At 39.4% G+C, this 16,746-nt stretch overlaps 1 protein-coding gene across 3 annotated transcripts in view; it reads right to left on the reverse strand.

Annotated features, from left to right (window-relative positions):
- Positions 1-1,578: 1,578 nt before the first annotated feature.
- LOC149159150 (Transducin/WD40 repeat-like superfamily protein) overlaps positions 1,579-16,746 on the reverse strand; it is a 146,856-nt gene continuing 131,688 nt past the window's right edge. The window contains exons 8-10 of one of the 3 annotated variants that reach the window (XR_016261743.1): positions 3,015-3,218; positions 2,090-2,414; positions 1,579-1,939 (exon numbers count right to left, since the gene is read on the reverse strand). Coding sequence is in view for 2 of the 3 variants with exons in the window: in XM_089436411.1 (XP_089292537.1) it covers positions 2,274-2,414; positions 3,015-3,218 (345 nt within the window). In the remaining variant the exon portion in view is untranslated. Of the gene's footprint in view, positions 1,940-2,084; positions 2,415-3,014; positions 3,219-16,746 lie in introns of those variants that run through there. The other 2 variants (XM_089436411.1, XM_089436412.1) reach the window with 2 other exon arrangements.

The raw sequence follows: 16,746 nt of genomic DNA on the forward strand, positions 1-16,746 counted from the left end.
AGCAAATCTTGGATTGAGCATAGAGGATGAGGATGGCGCTAAGTCAGAGGGCAGTGGTAGTGATGGTGATTGTGCAATGGAGTAGGACCTAGACTATTAATAGAGTGATGAGTCATGACAAGTGCCACTGACAACAGTGACGAGCTATGATATTCCTACTTATTTTGTATCTACTCTTTTGTATTTTACAGTGGCATTCCCTCAGTATCTATGTAATACATTTTGAATTTGATGACTTAATGGAAAATTTGCATTTTATAATTTTAAAACCTAAATTCTTCTAAATTTCTAGTTTGTAGTTTCTTATGTGCTTGTACAATTGTTAATAACATGAACAGTGAATATTGAACTGTGAACAGCATTGATGTAGTAAATTAATAAACTAACTAGTAGTCGTAAATTAGTAAAATTACTATAGTAAATACTAAATAATAAACACTAAATACTAAATACTAAATTAATATCATCATGATTCATATCTGTAGATGTTCTAATTTCTAAAAAATATGGATCGGGAATTATATATCAGTATTATATGTCTCTCATGTCATGTTTCCGGGGTCGCTATGTCTCGTCTCAAATACTTGTATTTACGTGTCCACTGTGTCTCGTGTCATGTGACTTCGTGATCAACCTATCATCTTCCTTGAAATTTGCTTTAAAATATAATATTTCCATCTAGTTACAATGGTAAATGAATATTGTATACTATTTGAGAAAATGTTATACTCTATGAATCATGGTGGTTTAAGAGGACTCTTCAACTAGAGTTGGATGGAATTGATCTAATTAAATCATTAACACAGCCATTCATCGTATATTATTATTATCTATGTATTGAACCAAATCTTTCCGGTTAACATTATCAAAAATTGAAAACTGAAATTTTGATGTGTGTGACCTTCCCTGCTAGCATTATCATGTGCCATACAGCCTCTAGGTAATTAATAAATTACCTATACAACTAAAGTTACTATACAGCCTACAGATTACAAATAAGTAATCTAACTAAAAATCTAAATAGAATATTTGCTTTTTAGGGTTTCAAACAGTTGGCAAATATCCTTGAAAGAAGAAAAACAAACCAAAAAATTTAATGTTATTTGCCTGGGATCTGGCTGTGAGAGCTAGCTGGCATAGGATCTGTTTCACTAGCATGATCCATTTCTAGGTTTGAAGGATCCATTTACATGGTAGATCCTACATGGATTTGGGTGAATTTGTATCTGTAATTGTTCATGTTTATTTCTATATGATGATATAGAAGTCAAACTGGTTATATATAATCAGATAACTATAAAAAAAATCCAATTTTATCAATACGCAACTTAAAATTTGTGCAGCTGACCTTGATCTTCAAGTACATATTAGTCGTCGAATTAATATAATTTTCTTGTTCTTCGAAATAAATTTTAAATACTGCCTCTGTATATCTTATGGACAACAAATTAGATTTATGTCTGCAGGCCACTGCTTCATATCGGTGCAGTCTTCAGAATTGTTTCTGTCACTATGTATTATGTTATACAGAAAAAGATCTCACGTATTTGAAAACCACGCTAAGTGTTTAGAAAGACGTCTTGAAAAGAATGCATTAATTATGTAACAATAATTCCCCAATTCAGTTAGGTTAATGGATGCTTCTATTTGCATGTAATACATATGCATAATTTTATAAAAAGGATTGTAGCCTTCCATCATATATAACTGGCACCAACCATACAACTATAACCAAACTTCTTCAAAGGCAAGCTGATTTGCAAATATTACATTCTGCTGACATTGAATTCCAACCTTAACAAGTAAATAAATGCATATGAGTAGCAGATAGATTAGAATAAAACGAATCTCTGAGACTGAATTAGCTTGTGCTGTAGTGAATCATTGCAAAATATACTTCAGTGCCGTGCCCCTAGAAATGCCTTGAGCTGTATTCCATCTGACCAGAGAATGAAAAATTCTATAAGAAAAACCTATTTATACAGCTAAAAGAACCAATACGATTCAAGGCATAAACACATTTATGAAGATGTCGTATATCGACATGCACCCCAAATATCACTATAATATAAGAGAGGGATAACTCTACCTTTCCACGGGGCCGATGGGCTTTATTTTGAACATTACTCTCAAGTTATTTGCTGCTTTCTTCTTAAATTTTGAACGTCCCTGACCCTCAAAAATGATCCATAAGACTCTTATTTCCTTTCGCATAGATTACGAAATCCCACTCAACAAGCCCCTCCCGTTGCAATAACTTCAAATATATCTTCTTAGAGTTGAAATGTTCCAAACTCTTTCCCATGTTGCAAAAGTACAACCTTCTTTCCAGGTTTCCATTCCAATCGATATGAGAGTTCAATTTTTTGAGTGGTGTTTTTCGTATGTCCATCAGGCATTCCCCTTTCATGGTTCTGCAAAAGAATGGATACAAACAAGTCATAACTGTTCCACAGTATCTTAGTTGAAGATGAAAGAATTGTACTTCCATAAGTCCATATTAGAAATGTTGATATTTTATATGTATAGAGCAGTTTATTTCTATTATAAAATTGAATAAGCATTAGAATTAGAACCACAAGTTGATCAGCCAGCAGAACTATTGTTATACTTATGAATCTGTAGATTAAGGATGTTCGATGGCCCAAATCAGATTTAGTTTTCATCAATTTCACTCTAGATGATTTGAGAATCAACCAAATATAGATAAAATAGTATATCTTTGTTTGCACCTAGCTGACCATCTTACCACAAGATTCTTGGAGATTAAAAATAAGTTGCTAAAAGTGACATGAACATCTATGAATGCTATGAAGACATAAAAGCAGAACTGTGAAGGAGGGACTACTATTGAATATATCTACTTGGAAGTAATTGATCTGAGTTGTGGCGCATTAATATGAACTTGCAATTCATTTAAAATTTCTCACGCGATTCTTCAAAAAAATAATATACTTCTCATCAAGGAATATGAAGAAAATGCATTTCATATGTTGAAAGAAAGAATAGCATACGTTTGTCTCGTCTGTAGTGCAGCCCTTATTGTTTGCCGTGGTATTTGCTCTTGAAGATTTAGGAGAAATGTCCTCTGATGGTGGAACGAGAATAAGCTTTGTACATTGTACTGGAACAGTGTTCCTACTAAGTTTCTCCCACCATGCTGCTTCTAGAGACCACCACCTGATCATTAATCCATGATGGGAAAATGCAACTAAGCCCTGCAGGAAGACCAAACATTTATTTTTAACGTCACAAGAAAAGAAAACAAGATTTTATCTCGGTTTGCTTCCTAACTGACTATTATCATAATGTTAATTTGAGAGACATACTTCCAGCTGAAATTCTGTCTATCTTGGATGCTATGTAAAGCTGTAACTTGGGGTTAGCACTAACCAATTCGAGAAGTCCTGAAAGTTGAAATTATTCTCAGCGGGGGAAGTACGCATGCTTCAGGCACAAAGCAGGAGTTTTATCATTCAAAATAACAAATAGCAAAGGCCTACAAACTTAATTTAAGGGATGACATTTCTTTTTCTTTGTATTCCTTGGGCACTGATCATGATATGTATGATTTCCATTATATCTTGCATTGCTATAAACCAGTGTTACACAGGACATGCCCTCTTAAGTGGAGGGTGATAACTCCCACACTTCCCACATTTTGGGGATGGGGAAACTCAGTGGGGAAGTTTTCCCTACATCCCCCTTTTGGGGAAACTCATAAAGGCACAGGGAAGTATGCTTCCCAAGAAATGAGAGTGTTTCCTTTTGTGGGGGGCTCCTGGGGGGCTCCTGGATGTCCGCCCTTCAAAAAGAGGGACTCCTGGGCATCCCCTCGTGACTTTTCCCAATGGCCTTGGAAAAAAGACTACACACACATATATATCCCTACAGCTAATATGAAATATTTATTTCATGCCTTTCATTGTTCATGTTTATGACTTGTCATTTTTCATATCTTTGCTTTTATATATTTTAGGATGTCAAACAAGGTCCACTATGTTTGGGACCTCAATGTTTTCCATGATATTTCCTAAAATTTGGGAGGTGTCTCCACATGTCTTCCAGAGTAGTTTCCCCATTCTCACACCCTTCTCCCATCCCAGAAATTTGGTGGATCATTGCAATAAACTAACCTGTTCTAGCTGAAATTTTGTACACATCGGAAGAAAAATCAAAAGAAAAAATAAAAGGCTTCTATAGTGTTGGCCTGAAACATCCACTTTATTCATTTTACTTCAATGCATACCTTTTTCATATAATATAAACAATTGTCCAGATCCATGACAAAAGGTTCCAGAGTTGTGGAGTTACAAAACATGAAGAACGGAGGTTGAATATTTAGATTCAGAATATCGAAGCATACACCACATAACAGGCTATAGTTTTCCCATTAGAAATATTTGATTCTATAGGTTTTGAATAATGTAGGAAATATGGAATCTCATTGAACCCTAAGAAATCTATTTTTGGGGTTGACCAAGGAACACTTTTAGGACAGACTATATCCAAAGATGGTATCTGTATAGATCTTGAAAGAATTCAATCTATCAAAGCTATTAACCTTCAAAAGATAAGAAGGCTTTGAGATCCTTCTTTTTGCAGGATCAAATTCATAAGAGGGTTTGTCCCAAATTTTGTTGAAAATGTTAAACACATGAATGCATTACTGAAGAAGGATGCTGCTTTTGTATGGGACAAAAGAAGTAAGAAAATTTTGAAGAAATCAAGGACAACCACGACTACTCCAGTCTTGGTTGGCCTAGATTATTCCAAAGATTTCATTATTAACTCCTTTTCTTCTGAAGATACAATCGCTGGAATCTTAGTATAAAAAGATGACGATGGAAATGGAAACCCATTGCATTCATGAGCAAGGTCCATCGAGATTCTGAATTGATATATACAATCACTGAAAAGCAAGCCAATGCCCTTGCCAAATCCTATAATAAATCATTGCTTATGTTCCTTATCCCACAATCAAGGATGTTCTAACCTATCAGGATTTTAGGATCGAGAGGGAAGTAGGTATCTAAAATTCAAGAGTATGATTTGGATAATAAACCAAAGAAAATGGTCAGGGGGCAAGAATTAGTAGAGATGTTAAGTGAGAGCAATGAGAGAGCATTTGAATTAGGAGAAAGAAATCAAGTCTAGGCTATCCTAAATGATATAGAAACTAATGATTGGTATGTTGACATCATTTACTACTTGAAAAATCTGGCTACCCCACCCCACTTAGTGGATCACAAAAGAAGAGGATTAAGGTTGAAAGCCCATCGAGATTCTGAATTGATATATACAATCACTGAAAAGCAAGCCAATGCTCTTGCCAAATCCTATAATAAATCATTGCTTATGTTCCTTATCCCACAATCAAGGATGTTCTAACCTATCAGGATTTTAGGATCGAGAGGGAAGTAGGTATCTAAAATTCAAGAGTATGATTTGGATAATAAACCAAAGAAAATGGTCAGGGGGCAAGAATTAGTAGAGATGTTAAGTGAGAGCAATGAGAGAGCTTTTGAATTAGGAGAAAGAAATCAAGTCTAGGCTATCCTAAATGATATAGAAACTAATGATTGGTATGTTGACATCATTTACTACTTGAAAAATCTGGCTACCCCACCCCACTTAGTGGATCACAAAAGAAGAGGATTAAGGTTGAAAGCCATGAAATTTGTCTGATTTGAGATGAGCTTGGTTGGAAGAATCTAGATGGGATAATTCTTAGATGTGTAATAAGCAAGAAGTTGAGAAATTGATCTTAGAAATTCACTCATGATTTTGTGTTAAGAACCACTGCCCATAAAATTCTACGAGAAGGATATTATTGGCCTACAATTTTCGCTGATACTCATAAACATGTTAGGTCATGTCGGCTTGGCCAATTCTTTGCAAAAAAGAAACAACTCCCTCATCTCCTTTGAAGTCAATCATAGTTGAGATTCAAGACACCATTCCAACAATGGCATTTGGGTTTTATTGGGGAATTCAAAGATAACTCCAGCAATGGACATCAATGGATGCTAACCACCACTGGTTATTTCACAAAATAGGTGGAAGTTGTGCCAAATAAGAAGGAAAATGAGGAGGTTATACTGAATTTCCTAGAAGATAGGATTATCATTAGATTTGGAACATTAGCCAAAACTATAATGCATGTTGGTCTTCCAGAGTTATTAAACAATCACTCAAGCAAGAAAATGCATAAAACTAAGAAACTGAATCACACACATTAACACAAGAAATTTAACATGGTAAAACCTTGACAGTGTGTCAAGGAAACCTCCACGAGGCAAGGGATTGGAAACTTTATTGATCAAAGATGATTCTCCATGGTTACAAACCTCTCGGAAATCCCAATTAATATGGGCTACTTCGTTACATAACTTCATCTCGTTATACAACTGACTGAATGGCAAAAAATAGATTTACCCACATAACTAATTATTTTACATTGTTGTCACTTTTCAACAATCTCCACCTTGACAACAATTTTCCTAATCCCTTGCCCATGCCCATTCATCATCTCTCCTGCAAGCCAAGAGAAGCCAAACACTATCGCAACTTCTCTACTGTAACTGGCTTTGTGAATATGTATGCACGATTCTCCCTTGTATGGAGCTTCTTGTGAGCTACTTTTCCACCATCGATCACATGTCTCACAAAATGATACCTTACATCAATGTGCTTGGTCTTGCTGTGATAAGTTGGATTTGTAGCCAAATGAATAGCACTTTGACTGTCACATAACACATTCACTTTCTCCTGCATCCTTCCAATCTCATCAAGTAGACCTTTTAACCATATTGCTTCTTTACTGGCATCTGAAGCAGCTATATACTCTGCTTCAGTAGTGGACAAAGCAACTGTTTCTTGAAGCTTTGACATCCAACTAATTGCTCCACCTGCAAGAGTAAAGACATAACCTGTAGTAGATCTCCTTTTGTCCAAATCACCTGCATAATCAGCATCCACATATCCGCAAACTGATCCTTCACTACCATTAAAGATGATGCAATGGTCACTTGTGCCTCTCAAATACCAAAACACCCATTTCACTACTCGCCAGTGTTCTCCTGGATTTGCCATGAACCTACTGACAACTCCAACTACATGTGAAATGTCAAGCCTTGTAGATACCATCGCATACATTAAGTTGCCTACCGCATTTGCATATGGTACACGAGACATATACTTCTTTTCTTCATCAGTTCTAGGACTCAAAACCGAAGAAAGCTTAAAATGGGAAGCTAATGGAACATTAACAGGTTTCACATTGTTCATATCGAACTTTTCAAGTACTCTTTCCACATACTTCTGTTGTGATAACCAAAGCTTTCCATTTTTCCTATCTCTGTGTATCTCCATGCCCAAGATATGTTTTGCCACTCCAAGATCCTTCATATCAAACGTCCTAGAGAGCAAAGCCTTTAACCTGTTGATCTCTTCCATACTTTTGCTCGCAATAAGCATATCGTCAATATACAAGATCAAGATAACAAATATCCCATTGAAACTCTTAAAGTACATAGAATGATCATACTCACTTCTAGTAAAGTTTTGGCTCACCATGAAGGAGACAAACTTCTTGTACCACTGCCTGGGAGACTGCCTCGGGCCATACAATGATTTCTTGAGCTTGCAAACTAATCTTTTGTTGCGACCTTGTACAAATGTCAAAACCTTCTGGTTGTTCCATATAAATATCTTCATCCAAATCACCATGTAGAAAAGTTGCTTTAACATCTAATTGTTCTAACTCAATGTCAACTAATGTAGTTAGTGCCAACACAGTACGAATAGAAACAAGTTTTACGACTGGTGAAAAAATCTCATGAAAGTCAACCTAAGAATACCTTTTTGCTACCAGCCTCGCCTTATACCTCTCGATACTGCCATCAACATTTCTCTTCAATTTAAAGAACCATTTTGCATCCGACAACACTTCTCCCTTCAGGAAGTTCTACAAGATCCCAGGTTTTGTTCTTGGCTAAGGAATCCAGTTCCTCATCCATAGCCCTTTTCCATTTTTCGCTATCTGCATCATCCACTGCTTACTAATAACAAGAAGGTTCCCCGTATTCAGGAATCAATGCAATAGATGAAGTAAAGTATTCATCCCTTTTAGGTGTTTTTCTTTCCCTTGTAGACCTTCTTAGAGTGACTGGTTGTTGAACTGCTTCTGGAACTTCAACAATTTCCTTTGCATCTTCTTCACCTTTTCCTTCAGAAGTTTGTCCTTCCTTTCGAATTTCTAAAAAAGGTTTAGCCTCTAATAGAATTTGTTGATTTGGCAATACCTGTTCCTGTTCAACTTTTTCAACATCTGATTTTAAAAGAGAAGATTCATCAAATGTTACATCTCTACTAATGATTATCTTCCGCGAAGAAGGATCCCACAACCCGTATCCTTTCACTGCATAGTCATACCCAACAAAGACATAAAATTTTGCTTTTGGGTTTAACTTTGAACATTGATTCTTTGGAATAAGAGCATAGGCATCACAACCAAAAATCCCTAAATGCGAATAATCACAAAACTGACCCGACCAAAATTCTTCAGGAATGTTGGACTTCCTCCGTACTTCTTCAGATAACAAAGCTCCCACAGCTGTATCAAATTCCAAGGATTCAGTTGTGCTCAAACTGATAGAAGTTACAAAGTGGTCCCATGACTTGGGGAGAGAACACAATGGGGTAATATCTTTATCTTCTTCCTGAAATTTAACTTCCATATCTAACAATTGGCAAATAAGTGTACTAAAAACATTTAAATGTTCTGCAATTTTTGTACCCTCATTCATCTGAAGATTGTACAATTATCTTTTTAGATAAATTCTATTGGTTAAAGTGTTGAAGTTTCTAAGTCTAACAGTTAGAAACCCTCCATGTACTTTCTGATTTATTCCTTCCTACTTTTTCTAATTAATTAACAAGTTATTTACCATGTAAACACTGAAAATAAACACAAGTACATGCTCAACACATTATAGATCATCAACTGAAGGAAACAGAAACAAGCACACAAATGACATTGTTATTTTTGGACTAATGTCCCCAGAAAAACCCAATACGAGAAAACCGGCGCAAAAATCTAAGGGTTTGATTTATTAAGCAGTTTTAGAATACAATCTGGGTGCCAAATCCAGCTCACCCAACAGAGAAAAATCTCGGCAGTAGTACCTATCCTTCGAAAACAAATGCTCCAACTGAAACCCCGGATAAACACTCCGGCAACTCCTCAGCTCCAATCTGCCCCACGAAAAACCCATGTGTCAACCTCTAGGGATTGCGTCAGTCTTCTTCCCTCTGCGTCAACTTTACCGACAGTTCCAGCAGTTCTGGCTATTCCTGGCAGTCCCGGCTTCTACCCTCTGCGTCAGCTTTCCTGGCAGTTTCGACAGTTCCGACTTCTGCCCTCTACGTCAGCTTTTCTAGCAGTTCTGGTTGTTCCTGGCAGTTCCGGCTTCTTCCCTCTGCATCAGATTTCCCGGCTGTTGCGTTAATCCTCCAGACACTATCTCTACCTCTCTGCTTCTATATTCACTGCCCCTCAGCTACAACTCCAGATCACTCTCTCAACTTTCTTAGCAAACCTAGCCCCAGAAAGTCAAAATCTTGATCTCTTGGTGTATTCTCCAAGTGACCCTCAAGCCTCCTCTTGTACTTTTCTCGTTGACAAATCACGGCCGAGATTAAGTACTTAATCAATAGCTAAGATTAGATCTTGCTTGATCCATGACTTTTGGACCATTCTAACACAGTTTTATATTAATTCACATTAATATTTTAATTTTCCTAAGTTTAGACTTAGGGACTCCATTAAAAATATTAATTATTTTAATATCTCCCAAACTGTTTAGAATCTGCCCAGACCCTTTCTGGGTATTGGAGATCTCATGTGCCTTAGCCTCTCCACCAAATTTCGTGGTTAGAGCACATCTGATGCTACCCCAAATCAACACTCCCTCTTAGCGAGGATTGTGCTCTAGCAATACTCCTTACTAAGTATTCCTCTAATCATTCGGCATCGGTCCCTGATACTAGGCCTGTTGCCCATCATCTATACTGTTGCATCTCGTACTACCACCCATGGCTCTGCCACTGCCACTCTTGCATCTAAACGACAGCTCCCTCTGCATCCGTGTTGCTGCCCATGGCCCTGCCACTACCACTGCTACGTCTGCACTGCATCCCCTCTCATCATGTTGCATCGTGTTGCCCATAGCACCGCCACTGCTAACTGTTGCACTACAACTCAGTTACTGAGAAGTAAGTAACTGATCTCCCAACTCTAACATCTCTGTTAGGCTAGAGACACTCCCGATGCTGAAGCTCCCTCTATCGTTGACAAGTGCTCCCTCTCTGACTTCTGCGTTGCTGCAACAACTCCCTGCATCTATCACCGTTGCACACCTCTCTGTACCATCCTGCACTGGCGCAACACTCTTGTGCCTCTCACACTGTTGCAGCCTGCTAGCCTCGCGCTGTCCTAGGAATCCTGCACTGTAGCTCTCTCTGCCGCTCCATCCTCATCTGTCTCTACCGACATCTGCCAGTCTTGCTACTCCTCTTCGAGGCTCCCGTAGCCAGGTATAATCCAAGAGGTTGGGTACCTCGAGGATCATGCCCCTCATCTTCTGTAGTCCTCTTGACTACAGCTCGATGTCTCCCCACTTTCGCTCAAGTGGTGTGTGTGCACTCATGGCACAGTCATCATCTGTCTCCACTTCCTTCTTTGCCCTTGTTGGGGCTGCCTTGGTCTCCGAGGCCTGTCCCTTGCTCTTCTTCCTCGGACACTGGGTCGCATAATGACCCAGCTCCCCACAGTGGAAGCATTTGACCTTGGAGAGGTCCTTCTTCTTTCACTTTTCTTGCTTACTCTAAAATTCTAGGGCAGCATCCACCTCCTCCTCCTTCTTGATTCTAATCCCCTTGCTGCTGCTTCCCATCTTGGTCACCCTCCTAATCTCTTCTTGGCGAAGAGCCGCCCACATTTCCTCCTAATCTGGAAAGGTCGCCCTGCCCAGTATGCTCTGGACAAACACCTCCCAGTCTTCTAACACTGCATTCAAGGTTGTTCTCACTATCAACTTTGGATCTGGTGTGGCCCCTATGGAAGTCAGCTAATATCGGATCTCCTTCAATCGACCAAGAAAGGTGTCGATCTGTTCTCCCTTCTGCATCTGGTATGATCGCAGCTGATTTTCTAGGAGCATCTTTCCTCTGCACGGAAGTATGTTGATACAACTCGGTTAGGGCCTCCCACATCTCTTGTGTCGTATTCTTCTCGGCAATATGTGGTACTATATGATCCTTGACCCCGTCAAGAATGATACTCTTGGCCCTTGCCCTTGCTTCCTCATACCTGTCATTATCAGCTGGGTCAACTGGGACCATTATCGTCTTCAAGGTGAAGTGCTTGACACGATTTCTGTCAAGTACAGATAAGATTCTGGCCTTCTAGACTACGAAGTTTGAGGCTCTGTCCAGTCTGTCCTGGTCTCTTACTCTGTGTAGTGCCATTCCGTTGCTCTTCTACTTCCCTCCTAGAAGTTCTCGATGTGACTCCCTCTGAGCCTCAATTTCCCTACTAGAAATCCCTTTGCAAATGTCGAGATGCCCCCTACTCTGATCCTCTGTTCAACCGCATCACTGATCCGGATTTCTCGGCTAGAAACCCTCAGTAGCAACTCCCTCCTCCTTGGCCTTGCCCTGTTAGGTACTGTTTTGACAACAGTACCCCACCAGCTCCACTCTGCAACTTATCCACAGCCTCCTAAACCCTAGCAACCTGAAGGTGAGAGCTCCTAGGCTCTGCGCAATCCCAGCACCAGAAAACAAGCTCCCTAAGCCAACTGCATCAACCCTCCTGGCCTCTGCGTGGCTCTGTGTGAGCCTGTCTTTGCCTCCCTCAGCTTCTGCGCAGCCTCTTCTTGGCCCGAATTTGATGATGCAGGCATTGTGTCACCCCTTCCTTGCTGTTTTGTTGCTAGGAACAGCTTCTATCACTCGGGACAGTTGTTTTCTACTGCTGCTACTCTGCTCAGCTGATGTCCTCAGTTCTCCTGTGATCTACAACCACGCTTTGATACCATGTTGAAGTTTCTAAGTCTAACAATTAGAAACCCTCCATGTACTTTCTGATTTATTCCTTCCTACTTGTTCTGATTAATTAACAAGTTATTTACCATGTAAATACTAAAAATAAACACAAGTACATGCTCAACACATTACAGATCATCAATTGAAGGAAACAGAAACAAGCACACAAATGACACTGTTATTTTTGGACTAATGTCCCTGGAAAAACCCAATGCAGGAAAACCGGTGCAGCTATCTGAGGGTTTGATTTATTAAGCAGTTTCAGAATACAATCTGGGTGCCAAATCCGGCTCACCCAACAGAGAAAAATCTCGGCAGTAGTACCTCTCCTTCGGAGACAGATGCTCCGGCTGAAACCTCGGATAAACACTCTGACAACTCCTCATCTCAATCTGCCCCACGAAAAACCCCAGCATCAGCCTCTAGGGACTGTGTCAGCTTTCCCGGCAGTTCCGGTAATTCCAGCTTCTGCCCTCTACATCAGCTTTCCTGGCTTTTGCCCTCTGCGTCAGCTTTCCCGGCAGTTCCGGTTGTTCCCGGCAATTCTAGCTTCTGCCCTCTGCGTCAGCGTTCTCGGCAGTTTCAACTTCTGCCCTCTGCGTTAGCGTTCCTGGCAGTTCCGGTTGTTCCCGGCAATTCCGGCTTCTACCCTCCCTCCGTGTCAGCTTTCCCGGCTGCTGCACTGATCCTCCCGGCACTATCTCTGCCTCTCTGCTTCTGTATTCACTGCCCCTCAGCTGCAACTCTAGATCACTCTCTCAATTTTCTCAGCAAACCCAGCCCCAGAAAGTTGAAATCTTGATCTCTTAGTGTGTTCTCCAAGTGACCCTCAAGCCTCCCCTTATACTTTTCTCGTTGACAAATCAACGACCGAGATTAAGTCCCTAATCAACGGCTAAGATTAGATCTGGCTTGATCCATGACTTCTGGACCATTCTAACACAGTTTTATATTAATTCACATTAATATTTTAATTTCCCTAAGGTTAAACTTAGGACTCCATTAAAAATATTAATTATTTTAATATCTCCCAAACTGTTTAGAATCTGCCCAAACCCTTTCTGGGTATTGGAGATCTCATGTGCCTTAGCCTCTCCACCAAATTTCGTGGCTAGAGCACATCCGCTGCTACCCCAAATCAACATAAAGATTTGGTCATATACAACGTTTCTAGTTTTCCCCATAAACCTGATGCCGAGGTTTCTTCAACAATGTTGAAGAGAACTTCATCTGTCAGGCACAAACTGATGGTACTGAGAGCTCAACCATCCAAGTCCTCCCAATCCAAATCTGTCATGCCAATAGGTTTCTTCGTCACCCCATCTAAAGCTTTATGCAACCCTTGTTGCACCAGCAAATCCCTAACTTTTAGTTTCCATAAAGAAAAATTGTTTTTGCCGGTGAACTTCTCCACCTCAAATTTAACATTCGTCATTTTTGTCATTTTCTTCCTATCGGGTTAATAAAATTATGCTTCTAGATTTTCTTCTAGGATTTATCTTCTGCTTTCAACTAGGGATTCTCTGAACTTGATTCTTACAAAAAATTCTGATTTTGTTCCCCTCTTTTCTAATAATAAATTTCCATAATTTTTTTTCAAACCATACAATTCTTTAAACTCTACCCCATTTTTCTTTCATCAATTTTTCTTTTTAATTCTTAGATTGCTATAGCCCAGGGAAAAAAAAAAAAACCTGAATTGTCTCACAACTTCAAACCCTATCCAACTTTTTTCAAAAAAAATAAATCTGCTAATTAAAAGTTAAGTTACCCTGTGACTAGATTTGAATTGTTGCAACCGAAAAAACACTTCTATGCTGCAGCTTTCTCCCTCTTGGTGGCCTTCTTCATCGCTAAGACTTCAAACAGATAGAGTTTGCCCCTTCCGGTGATGGCAGCCTCGGTGTCAAGCCTAAAAAAAAACCGCTCAGACAAGCTCTACAAATCGTGCTCTATTCCCTCTCTCCAGCAGTGGCATCAGACTTTGTTTTAACCAGCGGCTTCTACTCTTTTCTTTCTAGTGACGTCAACGGTAGGCTCGGATCACTTATTTGAGTGGCTTTATTAGGCGGTAATGTCGAGGGCTCTTCACTTAAACGGTGAACGCGGGCGCGGGCTCTTCACTTAGGATGCGCTCCTTTTCACATACCAAGCCAACAGTGCAGGAGAAACGCAACATTCCTTTTTTACGATGACAGCGTCTCTGATGGCAGTGTGTCTTCTTGCGTACTCACGCAGCAAATGGCGAATGGAGTTTTGTATTGGCGACTCAATAAAAAAAACAAATAGCACGGGCTTCCCTCTGCGGTGGCTGCTTCAAATGACTCCTTTGCGGCTCTGTACAGGCAACTCCAAATTCATCGACTGGCTTACACGATGGCAGCAGGCAGACAGTGGCTCTGGTCAGATTTTATCAACCTCTCACAACTCTGATACCAATTGTTGGTCTTCTAGAGGTATTAAACAATCACTCAAGCAAGAAAATGCGTACAACTGAGAAATTGAATCACACACATTAACACAAGAAATTTTACGTGGTAAAACCTTGATTGTGTGTCAAGGAAACCTCCATGGGGCAAGGGATTAGAAACTTTATTGATCAAAGATGATTCTCCATGGTTACAAGCCTCTCGGGCAATCCCAATTAATATGGGCTACTTCGTTACATAACTTTTTCTCCTTATACAACTGACTGAATGGTAAAAAATAAATTTACCCAAATAACTAATTATTTTACATTGTTGTCACTTTTCAACAATGGACAATGCCAAAGCCTTTAGCTTGGATGCCCTAGCCACATTTTGCTTCAAGTATGGGATTGTGTTAACCCATTCTTCTAGCTATTATGCTTGTTACCCCTTTTTCCAGCAGGGGTACCTATAGTAAAAAAACATTACTCGATGTCCTTCATGTTGCAAACACTGGTTTTACAATTTAGAGTGCAGAAGTTGTAAAAGAAAATTTATTTATTGTTTTGTCAAAAGAAAAATACGAAAAGCATGTTCTTCACAGCCTTTGCAAAAGAAGAAAAAATATTTTTAAAAAGTAAATTTTGTGTCCCCAAGATGACCAAGTTGGCCCTCCAAGGGACATGTCAGCCTGCCCATGAGAGACACCCATTCACATGATTGGAAGGCTATAAGTAGCCTATTCATATCCCTTCAAGGAACACAACAAATCATCTTATCATCTCTGCTCTATGCAAAGAAGTCAAGTACACTTGGAGGCTGAAAAGAGAAGCATATATCTCATCTTCTATGCCTTGTTCTTGTGGACTAACGAAGCCAAGTTCTGTTCAAAGTCTGAGGCATATTTTTCTTTGGCTAATACAAACTGTCTGTGGCACAAGTTTCTGTGGTTGATATGATGTTCTGAGGTACTATTCTGTGGATCATCCGAATTCTAAGGTTGAGATAGAGGATGAATTTCGGCTCTCTTGAAGACCTGTGACAGATCTTATTGCAGACCTTTTTATGGACAGAATTGAAGGGTATTTTGTCTTGAATCGGGTTGGCTTGGCACTTGGTGAATGGTCATCTTGCTACTATGCTGGTCAGTTTGTTTATGACATTGATGTATCTCTTGTTGAACTGAATATTTCTCTAAGAAGAAGGTTGCTGGGTTTTCCCCAAGTGGGTTTTCCCAGGGTAAAAATCTTGTATCTCTCTTGTGCATTGTGATCTCTACTGCTTCATTGTTTTTATGGTTGAATTTCTGAATAATTACTTAATGATACATTGAAGTGCTAAATAATCATCTACATCATTGGAAGTAATTATCAAGTTTCAGTCTTTCAGAAATAAGTGCTTGTATATTTTGCACTCGAAAAATCAACAGAAGTGTGGTGAGGCTGAGAGGTTCCGTGTAGGCCAGGATGTCTATGATTCCTTTTTAAGACTCAAGTTACCAAGGATGTGAAAGCTGTGCATGTGGGGTTCCTTTAGGAAGCAGGTTCTGATATTGGTACAATATGTTTACAAGAGCCACAGAATTTGGAGCATTTGTATGGAATTTGTTTTGTGCAGAAAAGCATTTTTTATTGTTTTCAAGCGATGAAGACAGAACTACGCTGATTTCGCTGGCAAATCTGTTTTTAAACGCAAAGATGATATTCGACTTCGACCAGCAATCATGGTTCTTATGCTATCTGTGATTCTGTGAATAATGCTTGTTGAAGTGATTGGTTTCGTATCACAGACACAGATGAACTGCTACCTATGTCAAAGGAGCTATCATGGTGGACTTTCATATTGATAAAAATCCTGCTTCTCATGAAAAATACATCTGTTTATTGGACACAGATGAACTGCTACCTATGTCAAAGGAGCTATCATGGTGGACTTTCATATTGATAAAAATCCTGCTTCTCATGAAAAATACATCTGTTTATTGGACGTACAGATAATATGGAGATATCTACTTGTCTTGTAACTCCAACTCAAGTCGATTTCCTACTAAATGGCAGGGGTGTGGATAAACAAAGTATTGGCTCAATGGTCTGTGAGCTGATGGATACAGGTCCACAAATGCCAACAGATGTGACACGCATGTTGAAATTTCTTGCAAATCTATTGCAAGCTCTCCAAATGGAGAAGGCAATGGGAAAACGAAAGGACAAGAGGGTCCCTAAATCAG

This window comes from Pinus tabuliformis, chromosome 5_2 (assembly GCF_031772625.1).
Source record: "Pinus tabuliformis cultivar Carrire ecotype Pingquan chromosome 5_2, CPIR1, whole genome shotgun sequence".
NCBI classification, from domain to species: Eukaryota; Viridiplantae; Streptophyta; class Pinopsida; order Pinales; family Pinaceae; genus Pinus; species Pinus tabuliformis.